Source organism: Tigriopus californicus, chromosome 12 (assembly GCF_007210705.1).
Source record: "Tigriopus californicus strain San Diego chromosome 12, Tcal_SD_v2.1, whole genome shotgun sequence".
In the NCBI taxonomy this organism is placed as follows: domain Eukaryota; kingdom Metazoa; phylum Arthropoda; class Copepoda; order Harpacticoida; family Harpacticidae; genus Tigriopus; species Tigriopus californicus.
Genome location: NC_081451.1, coordinates 11,061,253 through 11,076,606, shown reverse-complemented (window position 1 = coordinate 11,076,606; position 15,354 = coordinate 11,061,253). Strand labels below are relative to the sequence as shown.

General features: G+C 40.1%; 1 protein-coding gene across 1 annotated transcript; it reads right to left on the bottom strand.

The window, feature by feature from the left end:
* Positions 1-896: 896 nt before the first annotated feature.
* Positions 897-9,158, bottom strand: LOC131891951 (uncharacterized). The gene is made up of 4 exons (XM_059241656.1): positions 8,863-9,158; positions 6,831-7,027; positions 6,466-6,633; positions 897-1,607 (listed from the first exon to the last, which is right to left on the bottom strand). Exons 1-4 carry the CDS (start codon positions 9,003-9,005, stop codon positions 913-915), a joined length of 1,203 nt encoding a protein of 400 aa, XP_059097639.1. The 5' UTR covers positions 9,006-9,158; the 3' UTR covers positions 897-912.
* Positions 9,159-15,354: the final 6,196 nt, after the last annotated feature.

Below are 15,354 nucleotides of genomic sequence, written 5' to 3'. Positions count from 1 at the left end.
CTGTAGCGGTTAAAAAGGCCCGTGATAAAAGACTAGAATAAAAAGAAATTGACATCAATTTGTTTTGAATGAGGTCAGGGAATGCTTCCTCATGCATATTTCTCCCCCTCTCCAGCAATAGATGTTCACCATTGATCTACCTGAAGAGACATTGGAAGGCTTCCTCCTCAAAAGGGGAAATATGGAAAACAGCTTTGGTGCGTTTTTTGGGTTGCTTAATTATTTTAGCGCCCGGCTTAACTTGTCTCTTTGGACTTGAAACTGGCTCTTCTCGGCTCTTTTTTTCATTTTCTCACTTGTTTCTCAACCATTGACTCTTGACAAAAACGGGATGGAGTAGTTTCGCCTGCAGTATTCAATAATTGTCGTCAGCTGATAAAAAATATTTATTTTCGCTGCAGCTTTTGATTTCAAGCTTTGCAACAAAATGTAACGCAGAGAAGGTTCTGATTTAACTAAACCAACATTTTTAGGCCAAACATAACGAAATGAGCAAAATAAAGTCAAAAGCTAAAAATGAAGTCGAAAAATGCAAATGTTAAAAAGGTGGTCTTAAGTGGCAAACATTATATTTACTCAATTTGCCCATCCCTATTCATGACCATATTTTGAGTTTATTCTTCTCCTTAACCAACCATATTATAGTTTTAATACAATGGTAATTGAAGAAGCAGCTATGAGCGTTTATTAGAAAATATAATCAGAAGTCGTTAGAAGCTCCCGCGGTTAGTGTTTTTTTATGAAGGCAAGGGGCTCATCTAACTTCACCTATATTCACCTAAAGTATTAAAAAAGCAAAAAAGCAACTATCAAAATAACTGTCAAAATACATTAGGGTAACCTCAACAAGAATTAGTTTTGCACAAGTGAATCCAAGCAAATTGAGGAGTGTTTATTGTTATCCACAATACATTAGGGTTCAATTAAGTAACCTCTCATTATGTAACGACCCACATTAGTGAACATATCCTCCGAAAACAATTCCAATAACTCCCATTTGGGATCCTCATCCGCTAAATTCATCCTGAGCAACTGTCTTTGGTCACGAAAAGATTCTGTTTTGATCGACATGCAGAACAGTTCGTGTCTCAATTGATACAGAAAACCAAGCATTATTGGCTCGTTAGTGTCGAACATGTTCAATCTTTCCCACAAGGCGTTGTTTGAGGTCAGAGCCAATCCATATGCAGTTTTGAGTGTTCTACCGGAATCGCGGCCTCCAATGCACAAGATAAATGATTGGTTGAGGAGGCCACACACCGGGTTGTAAACACCTATTGGCATATCGTCCAATGCCTGCCAAGATATATCAGTCATACTCAGGATTTCGACGGACTTCATGGCTTGTATTGGGTGTTCATCATATCCTCCAATTACCACCAAACATGTCTGATTGATAACCACTGTGGCGTGAGCTCTTCGACCAGGTTGCAGGGAAGGTCCGAAAATCCATTCACGAGTGATTGGGTCTAATATCTCCACAAAGCCGTGATTGCCCTGCCCACTGTTCCTGCCACCAATGACAATGGGCTGATCTCCCAACAAATTCAAAGTTCCTTGTTCATGAATGAAGTTTAAAGAGGAGATTGGCTGCCACTCATTGGTTCCTGAAATGAGAATACGATTTTTGTAACACAAATAAAATGTACTTCATATTGAATCGCCGCTAGACATATTTTGTGGATTTTTGTTTTATATATGAGCCTGAAACACCAATTATGGTACTCCGGAACTAACACTGCCATATTTCAAGTTAGATTTGGCATTCAATTTCATCTGGAACTTTCTAAATAGTGGTTGCTTTTTTAATCTTTTAAAAGTTTACGAGCTTTGGTTCAGGGTCGAAGTCACGGGCTATTTTCAAGCACTTTCTATTGCTTGATGGCAATGCTTCATATTAATTATGATTAGAGACAGTCAAAAAGTTTGTCACCCATTTAATTGGCCGTTAAAAGGCCAAGTTGGATATAGAAAGATATGTCCAGTTTCTTTGGTATATTTTCAAGAATATTTAGGTTCGAGCGGAAGTGAAAACGTATTCATTCGACAAATGGAAAATATAACATAATACAGGACAGAACATGTCCTGCTATTCTTGATGCCTGTCTTAACGGGAAGCTGATTGGGCGCTCTTTTCATTGCGAGCATGTTCACAAGAACATTTTAGGATGCTATAAAATCCTGACCCTTTAATAGGAGCTCCATGTAACGCTTTGTACATTGGCCGGTCACTCACTCGAAATTCAAATTGCATCCAGGATTTCACGAGTGTTGGGATATTAAGCCTGGCAATTCAATCATTGATTTTGATGGTCAAATATAAAGGTCTTATTATTATTATTTTTTTTAGTTTGTTTTTCAAGGGCTTTTCTAACCGCCGCAGGGAATGTAATCCCCAGTACTATTAAAATGAAAGGTTATAATTCGTCTATTTTTTACACTTCAATTTTTATATGATATTTGGTCTACCAACGAATTTGAGTTGCCAGACCGAGCTAGTGCTTGAATGTAGGGTTGATCTGGTATACTATCTAAAAATTTGTGCAAGTCTGACTTGAAAGATGCTACCGGATCAACAAGGCCTGCGTATTCCCTACGAATATCAGAGGGAAGCAAATTAAACAATGAAGGAGCCCGAGAAAGAAGAGATGTGGACTTCATTGTTCGAACTAGCCTGGATTCTCGAAGACTTGAAGGTGCTCTCAAAACGCACATTAAGCCTCTACGGTCACTAGAATTGACCCTAAACCCTGGGTTGGGACAAAGCTCATGGATACTTTTGAAAACGTACAATATCAGATACCTTTCGTACCTTCTCTGAGTACTGTACAATCCCAACCGTTCTAACCTTTCCCAATACGAGAGCTCTCTCATTCCTGTGATGTTCCTAGTGAAACATCTTTGGACTTGCTCGACCTTTTGCAAACCTGCTGAACTCATTGGAGCCCAAATGGGTGAGGCGTATTCAAGATGTGGCTGGACAATCGACTTGTACAGAGTTAGCATCGTGATGCTATCTCTGGACTTAAACGTGCGATATATCCAACCACACATTTGAAAAGCCTTACCCACCTTCAGCTGGATATGCTCATCGAACTTTCCATTATTTTGGAGGACTACACCTAGATCTTTCATAGATGAGACCTGCTCAATATCTTTACCTCCATTATCTACGAGTGGAGTATTTAAAGGAGTTGACCCAAATGTCATTGAGCGGAATTTCATTCCGTTCAGGGCCATATTACTCTCAGTTACCCAAGAGTAGATTCGATTTAAGTCCTTTGCAAGGCTACTGGAATCTTGGCCATTCCTACCAGAAACTAACTTTGTATCGTCAGCATAAGAAGAGAGACTGGCAGTGATACTAAGCTTTTGAAGCGGGGCAACGAATATTATAAACAAGAGGGGCCCTAAGATCGAACCCTGGGGAACACCTGACTTGACATCATGTATGTCACTAAGGGATCCCTCAACCTTAACCAATTGCTTCCTACCAGAAATGAAACTTTTTAACCAATTGAGAACCCTGCCTTGGATCCCAATTTCATGGAGCCTGTTAACTAAAAGCCCATGATCTACCTTGTCAAAGGCCTTGGCAAAGTCGAGATAAACTACATCAACTGATTCATGACTCTCTAGTCCCTCAATAACCCGCTCAATATGTTCAATCAGTTGGGTAACCGTGCTAAAATGTGCTCGGAACCCATGCTGGCTAGGAGGAAGGACTTCATGAATATCAAGAAATTCAACAAGTTTGAACTTCATGATCTTCTCAAACACCTTCGCAATATTCGAAGTGAGAGAAATCGGCCTGTAATTACTGGGGAGCGACTTATCTCCCCCTTTAAAAATTGGAACAACATGAGCTAACTTTAGTGAAGATGGAAACTTGCCCTGATCCAAGATGCAGCGCATCAAGTACGAGAAAACAGGAGCGAGAACCAGTGAGCATCTCATCAGAAACTGAGATGTCACACCATCAGGACCAGGAGAGCTGGAAAGCCTCAAGTCCCTTATGGCCTCTAAAGCATCTTGATCTGTGACTACAAGATCATCTAAACGCTCAGCTTGACTAACCATGTCAATCTCAACAGACTCATCTTCAGAGCAATGAGCTGTTGCTTCCGAACTCAGTGGGGTTGAAAACACACTAGAGAACTGATCTCCAAGCATGTTAGCCATAGTCTCTACATTGCTAATGGCTGCCCCATCAACCTCAAAAGGCCCAACAGAGTGTTTCATTTTTCTCTTAGAGTTCGCATAAGAGAAAAATGCCTTCGGATTCGACCTGACCTCCTGAACCACCTTACTCTCAGTTTGTAACTGGTCATATTCGATGGAGGCCTTAATCTTACCCTGAACTACGTCCAACTTTTTTTGGAGACTAGCCACAATTACTGGATTCGAAGTGCTCTTCAGCCTTTTTGCTAGTTTGCAACTCTTTTTGAACAAAGTCTTCCTATATTTTGGAATTTTTGTCCGTGTACCACCTTTCGGAACACATTCAGAGATTGCTAAACTGGAGCAAACTTCCTTAAAAACTGAAACTAACTTATCAATGGCTGCATCTATGGACGATTCCTGTTTCAGAATTGAAATCAGGTCAAGTTCTTCTAATCTTTCTATAATCAACGGCCAATGTTCATCTTTGAACTTGAACTTAGCCAAACCGACCTTTTTGGCCGGTTTTACTCTAGAGCACGCCGGCTTTTGAGTAATGGTCGACCCTATCTCAAGAACATGATGATCTGACAGATTAGTAGGTGTCACATGGACATACTGGATCAGATCAGGGTCATTGGAAAAGACCAAGTCGAGAACGCTATTCTCTCTAGTGGCTACACCAACGTGCTGGGAGAAATTGCGCAAGATCGCGAATTCTTCCAGCTTTTCGAACGACTGAGATGTCGATTTCGAAATGGGAATATACCCATCAGGACTAACCTCCCACTCTACAACGCTAGCCGGAAAATTAAAGTCCCCTACAAAGAAAACCTTCGAGCAAACTGCCAGGTCCAACTCATTTCCAGTGAATTGGAGAGCTGACGAAAAAGAGCTTGCTGAACAAGAAGGGGGTCTATACATTGTAACAATAGACAAATCAAGACCTCGAAGATGACAAACTAAGACCTCTACTTCTCCATTCGACATTTGTACATGACTAATGTGCAAATCATTCCTAACATATAGGCATACGCCCCCATGTGGGAATATGGGATTATCAGGGCGTATCCTATCACAACGAACTAACTTGAAACCAACTATGGTTAGTTCTTCATCTAAGACCCCTGGCCGAAGCCAGGTTTCTGCTATAGAGATGAATGCAATCTCTCTCTCAACGGCTAGTTCTTCTAAGATCTTAACTTTTGTGCTGTCTTTTTTAGAAATCAGACAATGCACGTTCAAATTTACCCCATTATAGCTCATTTTTGGCGTCAATTTCTTCGATTGGCCGATGATCAACAGAGCACTTTCTTGTCTTTGACACAGTGTATTCAGACATACGAACACTTAAGAATGGCAGGATACTTTGTTGAGACATTCGAAGCCGGTTTGGAGAAACCTAACGCATATCTTTATTTCACTGCAGATTTCTCTTTGTCACCTAATACTGAACTTGCGTGTTGGCCAATTCGTTTTTCTTTTATTGTCCCCGATCTGTCCTGTCCCCTTCTTACAGAAGCTTCTCCAACTTCTCCTGTTGATGTTGACTCGGCTTGGCTCAGAGCAATGAATTTTGTGCTATTCTGTAAACCCATTTGTTGCTTTCAAACCGTTGACTTTCCGCAGTCACAATCTTGCTTTTACATTTCAGCCTTTTATTTTTCTGTTAATTTTTGCTCATTTTGATATGATTTATGCTTCTGTTAGGTCTTGCGGCATATTGTTTTGCGTATGTTAACCTGTTTACTGCATATTAAGGTGCAAATAACGCAGTTAAAGTATCTTTTGGCTCTCTTTGTGTATTTACGACTGACCTCAATGAAACTCCAGATTTGGAATTCCTGGGCTTGTTCAAAATTACTACATCATTGAGAGTTCCAACCAAAAAGAGAAAGGTATTTTCAAGACAGGATCAGTAATGCAGTAGAAACTTATCTTAAACAAACGAAATTAAATATGTGCACTTGATCAAGTATTCGTTTTTTTACTCAAATGAGCCAATTACGGATATATCAAGTAACATTGATATCTGAAATTGGATACTTCATGTGTCTTTTGGCATTTTGAATAGGAACATTTTGTCTTCTACATTGTATTGTAAGTTTATTTGCACTTTATTACATGGCTGGTCAACAAATAAAGATGTAAATTGCGCTCCAAACACAGAGAAGGTTATGTTTTCCGTCCTTCCACCTTTAAGTTTAGGGTTGATGCTCTAACAATGTGTACCTTTTACACCACCTAATAACTTCCTGAAAATATTGTCAATTTGTGAAAATTCGAATAACTTAATAGAATCACCTTCCGTCCAAACGTTGCATGTCGTCGACATCTCAATGCAAACAAGGATTCCATTGGGGATCTGTACCTGCATTCTTGTTGTTGGCATTGGTTTCATCGCAAAACCGGTCACTTGGCGAACAGATGCTGACACAAGCTGACCGATTTCAAGGTCAACAAGACCTAATTCTAAGAGCAAGAAACAAGACTCAATTAATTTAACTAAGAGTACCAGAAGTGTGTTTGCCAATAAAAACAAAATTGTTCCGTCAAATGCCTGAATTTCTCTTTTAGAAATTATGCTATAATGAATTTCATCACAAAAATTATCAAGCGATGTCTGAGCATGGTCTCCCGCAAAGCAAACCAAGGAAGGCATTATTTACCTGGTTGTTTCTTTGCATTTTCATTTCTCCACCAGAGGGTAGCATTAGGATCCTGACTGTGGCCAATGCACCTCACAAATTCCATTGGTTTAGACACCATTTCACAGTTGAGGGTCGAATGGTTGCATCTAACTCCAATACATTGTGGGTTATTTTGAGACTTCAAACACAATGCTGACTTGTATAGAAGGTCTGAGCTAAAATGAGCAATATAAGTGGTGCTAACATGATACAAAAACATTACTAATTATTGAATACGGTAGCCCAAGGTGATGCCAACTTATTTGACTTTTGCCTTCTTCAGGTTTTTTTTATTATATTTACCTGCCATTGAATTATTGAATAAATAAAAGTGAAATTTTTTTTTTATCATCTTCATTGCTCTGCTTCAGAAGCTTGGAAGTAGCCATGTCAATATCTCTTCCTATGCTGATGATACGAAATTGGTATTTGGTAAGAATGGTCTGAATTCCAGTTGTCTGTTAAGGGTCTTTGACCAAATCTACTCTTTGGTTGCTACGAGTAATATGGCACTAAACGGGATGAAATTCCGCTCAATGACCTATCGGTCAACGCAATTAGACTCTCCACTATTAGATGATGAATGTAAGGGCATTCAGCAGGTCTCATCCATTCAGGATTTAAGTGTAGTCCTCCAAAATAATGAAAAGGTCGATGAGCATATCCAGTTGAAAGTTGGTAGGGCTTTTCAAACATGTGGTTGGATATATCGCACGTTTACGTAAGTCCAGAGATAATATCACGATCCAGACTCTGTACAAGTCGATTGTCCAGCCACATCTTGAGTATGCTTCACCCATTTGGGCTTGAATGGGTTCAGCAGGTTTGCAAAAGGTCGAACAAGTCCAGAGATGTTTCCCTTCCTGAGAGACTAGAAAAGTTGGGACTGTACAGTGTTCAGAGAAGGTATGAAAGGTGTCTGATACTGTTCGTCTACAAAAGTATCCATGAGCTTTGTCCCAACCCAGGATTTAGGGTCAATTCTAGTGACCGTAGAGGTTTAATGTATGTTTTGAGAGCACCTTCGAAAATCCAGGCTATTTCGAACAATGAAGTCTATTTCTCTGCTTTCTCAGGGTCCTTCATTGTTTAATGTGCTTCCCTCTAATATTCGTCAGGAACACGTAGGCCTTCTTGATCCGGTAGCATCTTTCAAGTCAGACTTGGACAAAGTATTAGATAGCATTCCAGATCAACCCTACATTCAAGGACTAGCTCGGTCTTCCAACTCAAATTCGTTGGGAGACCAAATATCATCTGTTGATTGAAAGGTAATAAATAGACGAATTTTAACCTTTCATTTTAATAGTACTGGGGATTACATTCCCTGTAGCGGTTAGAAAAGCCCGTGAAAAAACAAACAAAACAAAAAAGAATTACTGGGCCTCCAATTCGAAAAAAAAAATTATAGTCATGTTGAGAACTAATCAATCAGTTAGCGACCACATAGCGTTAGAAGGAAACAATCTGAGTAAAAAACGCAATTTTCTCTTACTTGAATTGCATAAAAGGCACTTTCAACAGGCATTTTCCAAAACGTTTTTTAAACATTCAGAAAGCAGAGTTCGTCTCATGAAAGGCATTTAACGTCATATGAGACAATGATCCTTATTAACGCAACACAATGAAAGTGTTCATAGCACTTTCACATCAATTTTCGAGAGCGCGTCAACAATCAGCTTAGCTAAATCTTATTGTTTTTAGACATTTTTAGTCGCTTTTACCGACGGGACCGAGTTTTGCCCAAACTGCCAAAAAAGTACATTCGTCTCTCGAATTGTGGTTGGAACCAAAGGTGAAAGGCAATTCAAAGGCGATCTCCCACTTTGGCAGAGCATTCTTGAGCATTATTGATGCTCGATTTCTTCGGAATTTCTTGGTGCTTTCACTAATATTTGTGTTCAATTTGAAAGTTTTTACGTTTGTTTCATACTGATAATTGCTCATCTTATGATCTGTTGTTTTAGAAAGGGCATTTCGACGGTTAATTAACATGCGACTTTCATTTTACCTTTCATTGTGTCTTGGATATTCTTGCAATTGATGATCACATTTGAAGGTGTGGGGAAAGTATGAAGCTGACAACGAAAGAGACCAAGACGGTTTGAATGTGATTAGAATTAAGAAGGATGTGATCATGTGCGGGGATCGCATGTTTTACTTTCTCTGAGATCTGACTAATATTGAACTCTATCCGAAAGTTCGTTTGGTTTGATACGGTTCGAATATCACAGCGGGTGTAAAACTTTGCAATAGAAGATTAATAGATTAAATAGACAGGCATGCAAGCTGATTAATGATTCAATCTATAGAGGTCAAACAAGAAAAAACAAGATTGATATTTGGTGCTTTGAGGGAGACGGCAAGCAATTTGTTTTGAATGAAAACAATAATCTTTATTGTGAGTCTTGCTCATGGCAAGGCAAAGAAACTGTGTGCAAATAAAAGATTAAGTATAAGAGTCATAAATATTGCTGAATGTAAACAAATTAAATCACTATTAGATGACTATAATTGTTCAATGCATGTGAAAAAAGCGAACTGGGGAATTGCAGATGGCACATAAACAGGTGGGTAGAGGTAAATGGTGAAAAGCTAGATTATTGCACCAAATTGGGTGGGTCAGATTGAACAGATCCTGTTGCAGTTTCAATGGTTGGTGGCATTTGATTGGAGCCAGACAAAGGTGCGTGCCCAACAATTCTCGGAAGGGATGTCGGGTCAAGGACAATAAGGTACTAGTAAATCGTTGACCGGATAGATTAACTTGTGCCTGGACATCACATGTGGAAAGGTCAGGTTCCCAACACTGTTGGACACTAACCTTGTCAGGCCGATGGTGGGGGTCCCGGTTTCGCATAGAAAATGCCTCCATGCATTGTTAGCATATTGGGGCACACAGAGGTATCGTTTGAGGAATTTGGTTAAGGTGGCATCGGCAGATTTGAGAGCAGACTGGGCGGTATTTGGGGGCCACAGGTGAAGGCCGTTCTGGAAAATTGGGTTAATGTATGTAGATCCGGAAAAATTGAAGGTCTATAGCCTCCTTATACTGCGCGAAATATGGTTTACGTTCTGCACTTCAGAGGGCGCTTTGTGAGTGACCCTCTGCCAAAGAAAGGGCTGATTGGGCCGATTCCTCTTTATTGAATTATAATGTGTTTTTGTTGCTTTTGATGAATTCCATCGAAATCTATCTATTATTAATGAACCGGGTCACGTAATGTCCGGAAAAGATATTGCGTTCAAGGCAAAGCAAGAGCAATTTGTTTCACAATCTACCTGACCTCATCCCGTTTTCTTTGGGCCGTGTGACGTTGCAAATAAGAGACCTTATTGGAAGGGGAAGATACTTGATGAGAAGTTTCAGCAAGATGCAGAGGGTTGGGTTAAACGGGAATGAGTTCCCTGTAAGTTATAGTTCATAAAATATTTGATCACAATACGAGTTCAAATTTTCCCGCTCCACCCTTTAACCAAAAGCTGGTCTGGGATTGTTCGCAATCCTAAGGAATACCGAAAGCTGGGTTCCATTATGAGGGAACTCAACCTTCGGAATTGACTAATTATTACTTTTTAAGGTGTTCAAGACTTTAGAATAAGAAAAAAATGCTCTCAATGCATTTTCTTTCCACATACCACAAAAATGAAGTAAATACACAATTGCATGTGAAATCAAGAACCACAGTATATTGGAAACGACATTTTTGGACAGAAAATCTCATGCCCGTGCTATCTCCTATGTCTAGCTTGAGCAACTTTGTGAGGGTGGCATGGGCAGTTATGATGGTGGATTGAGCGGAGTTGGGAAGCCAAAAGTGAAGGGCCTAAAGAGGATAATTGGGATGATGTAAGTTTGAAAGAGTTGAGGAACTATTGGGAGGAAAAGATTTTTGATGAGATATCTACCGAGTGACAAGAAAGAAATCGGACACGGTAAATTGCTTTTTAGGCCTAACGAAGCATGTTGCAGAGTAAACGTATAAAACACAAAGTTTTTAAACTTTTTTAAACAATTCTTTTTTAAATACATTACTCCACATTTCCTCCTCGCTTTTTGACCACAGTCCGAAAACGCTGACGAGCACTTCTGCAGCAGGCGTGGACCTCTGTTTCAGGTAAATTTGCCCAAGCTGTTAATAGGCCTACCTTGAGATCGGGAAGACTCTTAAAAACTTTCCCCCTCAGTCTTCTCTCCAAATTTGACTAAATGGCAGTCCATTTTTATTTATTTATTTGGAAAGCACTATTGTACTTTTCTACATTGTATGCATGTACAGGAGAAAAAAAAACAACACAGACCGGAACTGCAATTTAATTAAAAAGGACAGTTTTTTCTTCTTCCCTTCAGGGAGACAGGCTTGATGAAGGCGTTTATGGCTCCTTTGAACTTTCCTTTATTAATGGATGGAACGAGTGGCCAATGGTAAGGAGTTCCACAAGGACGACGCCTGCTGGACAAACACTGCGTCCTTCTTTGGGTAATAAATGTCTCTTTTCTCAAACCCCCTTGTTTCCCGCAGATTGCGTTCAAATCTGGGGAGGAGGGGTGCCACACTTTCTTACTCAAGAACGAGGAAAGATTTTTCCTCGCACCACGCTTGTGTTTTCACCCAAATAAGCATTCATATGATTTTGAAAACAAATTGGCCACTAAGAAAGCAGCATACTGTATTTTCTGGTGCCAAATATATTTATATTTTGCCCCAATAACAACAATTTTGAGAAAGTGCCCGGAGACATTTCTGTCACCCGGTATTGCGCATGTATCCAATCCTGGCCATTGCCTCGATTATTGTGGATTTAAGCTGATTGGCGAAGGAGAGTTGGGTGGATGGAGAAGGTAAAGCCTATGAAGTTAAAGTGCTCGATGATTTCAATCGGACTACTGCTGATATGGGGGGAAGTGGGAGTTACATGACCTTTATAGAAAGCCGTTTTTTGAAAGGATGAGACCATGATTATGGGCATAAAGACTCTTGACCCTGGCACTATGTCTAAAATTAGATAGCTCTCAATGTGGAGAGCACTTGGCTCCAGGGCTTGAATTTTCTAGACCTACTGCAGTTAAAGGGATTTTACTCAATTTATTCACTGCCACACGTTTCATGAAACTTTGCTCAGCCATAAATGTTACTTGATGGAAAGGAATGGCTAATAAATAGCTATTCCTAAGTACGGATTACCTTGCTATTATTGGTAGTATACTTGAGTCTCGCTTTCAGGGGGCAAGTTATTTGTAGAGCTGACAGCCGAACTTACTAAACCTGATATCCCCACAAACAACAAATCTGAGCTACATCACTTTACAGGTGAAAAGAGATCCGCCCTTTGCTCCTTATTGATCAGATATTAATTTAACTGGGCATCTTCGTTTTGATGAAAATGGCCAGAAATCCTCAGCCTGATAGTGGCGGGTTCTCAAATCCATTTATTCCTTAATCATGTTTTCGACAGTATGTTTTTGTCTCTGTTTTTTTATTTATTCTTAATTCCTTTACTTTACTTTACACGAGAACCTAAATAAAGCATAATCATCATCACACAGTTCTACAAATTGGACCAAAGACTCTCACTTTGTCAGATTCGTTCCAGTCATGGATATTTCCTCAACTAATGTCGAGTAACTGACTCCTTTGGAGGAGTCAAATGAAGTTTCTTGTTCTCAACTGCCTCATGCGTGAGGAAAGAAAATGTTCATTACAGATGCAAGCTTGTTGGGAATTGGGGTCGTTCTCCAACAAGAGCGGCAAGATGGTTAACGGGTGGTTATTGAATATGCCAGCAAGGTATTCAACGAATGTCAGAAGAGTTACCCTGTGATTAAACAAGAGACCTTTGCAATCAAGTTAGCTTCACATCGTTGGGATCACTTTCTGAGAGGTGGACGATTTCTTTTGGAAACGGATCATCGCCCCCTAGATGGATACAAACCAAGAAGGATTGTCGAGGTAAACTGGCAAGGTGGGCCTTGCGATTGGCATAATACGATTTCTCAATCGAGAATATACCGGGAAAAACTAATGAGGACGCTGATTGCTTGTCACGAGCAATAGTTTGTAATATCGGGAAGGATGAAAAGAGCCTCATCATGGCCCAGGAAGATGATGAGGGACTGAGAAAACACGTTAAATCGGAAGGAAGCCAATTGGTGAAGTTCAAGAAACAGTGGTACCACGGGAGTGACGACGATCGATTGAGATTGTTTATTCTGGAAAAGTTACGGCACGAAATCTGATCTGAAATCCATGAAGAATTGGGTCATGGAGGAATGTCAAAATGTCTGGAGCAAGGAATCGAATTTATTGTCTGAAGATGCGAACTGACTTTAAGTTGTGGGCAAGAAAATGTGATTCTTGCCTTCGGAACAAGGTTTTTGGTCCAAGAACGGGGAAGGCACCCATGGTTTCAGTAGACGACTCATTGTTGGAACCAATGGAATGTATTGATTTTATGGGCCCGTTTCCAGAAGGGAAAAATGGAGATATATATCTCTTGGTAGTGGTCGACTGTCTGACCAAGTGGGCGGAGGTTGAGCTACTTTCAGACACAACTGCATCATAAAAAGGAAAATGGTTTTCTGGAAAATTCATTCCTCGCCACGGAGTCCCAAGAGAGGTTATCATGGATCGCGGTTCAAGTCTGGAATCTCTAGAGTTGGAAGAATTCTGCAAAAGCCTGGGGATCAAACAAACCTTTACTACGGCTTATCATCATCAGAGCAATCCAGTGGAGCGATTAAATCGAACCTTGATAAATATGCTACGTACTAAAGTGGAAGAAGAACAAAACAAGTGGCCAGATTATATTGACTGAATGGTCATGGCGTATCGCCTTCGAAGCTATGATTCCACTGGATTATCTCCGTTTGAAGTTGTGTATGGCAGGACTCCGCGCCTCCCATTGGATTTGCGTCTTTGAACAATTCAGTCGTCTCCAAGGGGAACTGATGCTCTGGCCGCTCGATTCGGATTGGTGAGAGAGAAGATTCGAGGGAAGCTACGGTTGTCAAGCTCTAAAAGAGAGAAAGGCTACAACCGCTCGAACCAAGTGAAGACACCTGATATTGGTGTGGGAGATCGTGTTTATATGACACTCCAAAATGTGTCAAAGGGTCAGGCTGAGACGCTGACTGATCTTTGGATTAGTCCGTTCGTGGTGGTTGAGAAAGTGTCGCATATGACTGTTAAGATAAAGGGCATGGGAAAGTAGAGAAGATATTTCACGTCAACCTTCTGATGGAATTGAAAGAGCCGAGAGGTCGAGGTCGACCTCTTAAAAGTGTGAATTCAAGATCATTAGATTGATCCATGATTTGGATGGGAGGTATAATCAAGATTTCTAATATTGAAATCAATTGTTGCGTACTTTTGTCAGCTCATGCTCATTTTCTGTGAAATATAGTCAGTAATCGTTAAATCGTTTTGTGTGGTGATTTTGTTGCCTTCTTCCGTCAAATCCCTTTAACAAATTTTCACCTCAACCCTAATAGAAAGTTGACTGATAATTCACAGAACAGACGGGGATCAGTATAGCGAAATAGTAAAAAGTATTAATGAATTTCCGTTTTCAAGGCATAATTTGATAATTCTAAAATGGCTGATATATTGCTGAAATTATGATGGTAGTCGGCAACATTCAATGTTCACGTCAGTGACGCTCATATTCTCAAGAAAAACATTGTAATACCGGCCTTGAATTCCACAAACAGTCTGGACTTCTGGACAAGCTGATGTGCGAGTCTCCAACGGATTTACATCTTCATCATCGCATAACGGGGTCTGCCATAATCCTGTGGTTGGGCAAAGCAACTCTATGCAGGTCAAACCATAGATAACTTCATATATAGATCGATCAAAGGCGCTGCGATCGCTTGTTTTCGTCTCAGCTGTCGCTGGTGGAAAAAAGGTTTCATTCGCAGTCAAGCTACTTAGGACAACTATGGTACAAATTTGAATCGTTGACGAATCGTCCAAATTTAGAGTAGAAACCCCTAATACGACTCCTTGTCAAGCAATTACTCTCGTCTAGCACGCCTCATAAAACGGGTTTGAGTAAGTTGTCCGACCACATTTCTAAGAACTAAATTTTGAAGGGGTTAAAATGGGGCTCAAGTTAAAGTTTTCCTCCATGTGGTGGAAACACTTAACTGAAACGCAAGGAACAAGCCTTGGTTGAGGCTGACCTCAAAGGTATCGGAAATACCGTGATTACATAAAGGTGCAATCGTGTTGCCAACATTCAAGCACATTTTTGGAAGATTGAAACGAAATTCCGAATGCCTCATCATTGAGTTGCAATTTCGGATACATTTTGTTACACTTTCGACATGCGTTGCTAAACAAGGCCTAAGGGCAATCAATAGAGTACGTGATTTGGTCTACTAATGTCCGAATCTGTTTTTGACAAGTTACGTGTATTATGTCCCAAAAAGCATGTTTTTTATTATTCTACCGCTCTTTCTATTTGTATATTTGTAAGATAAAAAAATTAAGATTAAAGA

What these genes read in the sequence shown, in the direction of transcription:
- LOC131891951 (XM_059241656.1), bottom strand. Translation starts at nt 9,005, where the DNA reads ATGCGATCCCCGCACATGATCACATCCTTCTTAATTCTAATCACATTC. An exon ending in TATCCAAGACACAATGAAAG is followed by an intron (nt 7,028 to 8,862) that starts GTAAAATGAAAG and finishes TGCTCATTTTAG; the next exon opens with CTCAGACCTTCTATACAAGT. An exon ending in ATGCAACGTTTGGACGGAAG is followed by an intron (nt 1,608 to 6,465) that starts GTGATTCTATTA and finishes TTCTCATTTCAG; the next exon opens with GAACCAATGAGTGGCAGCCA.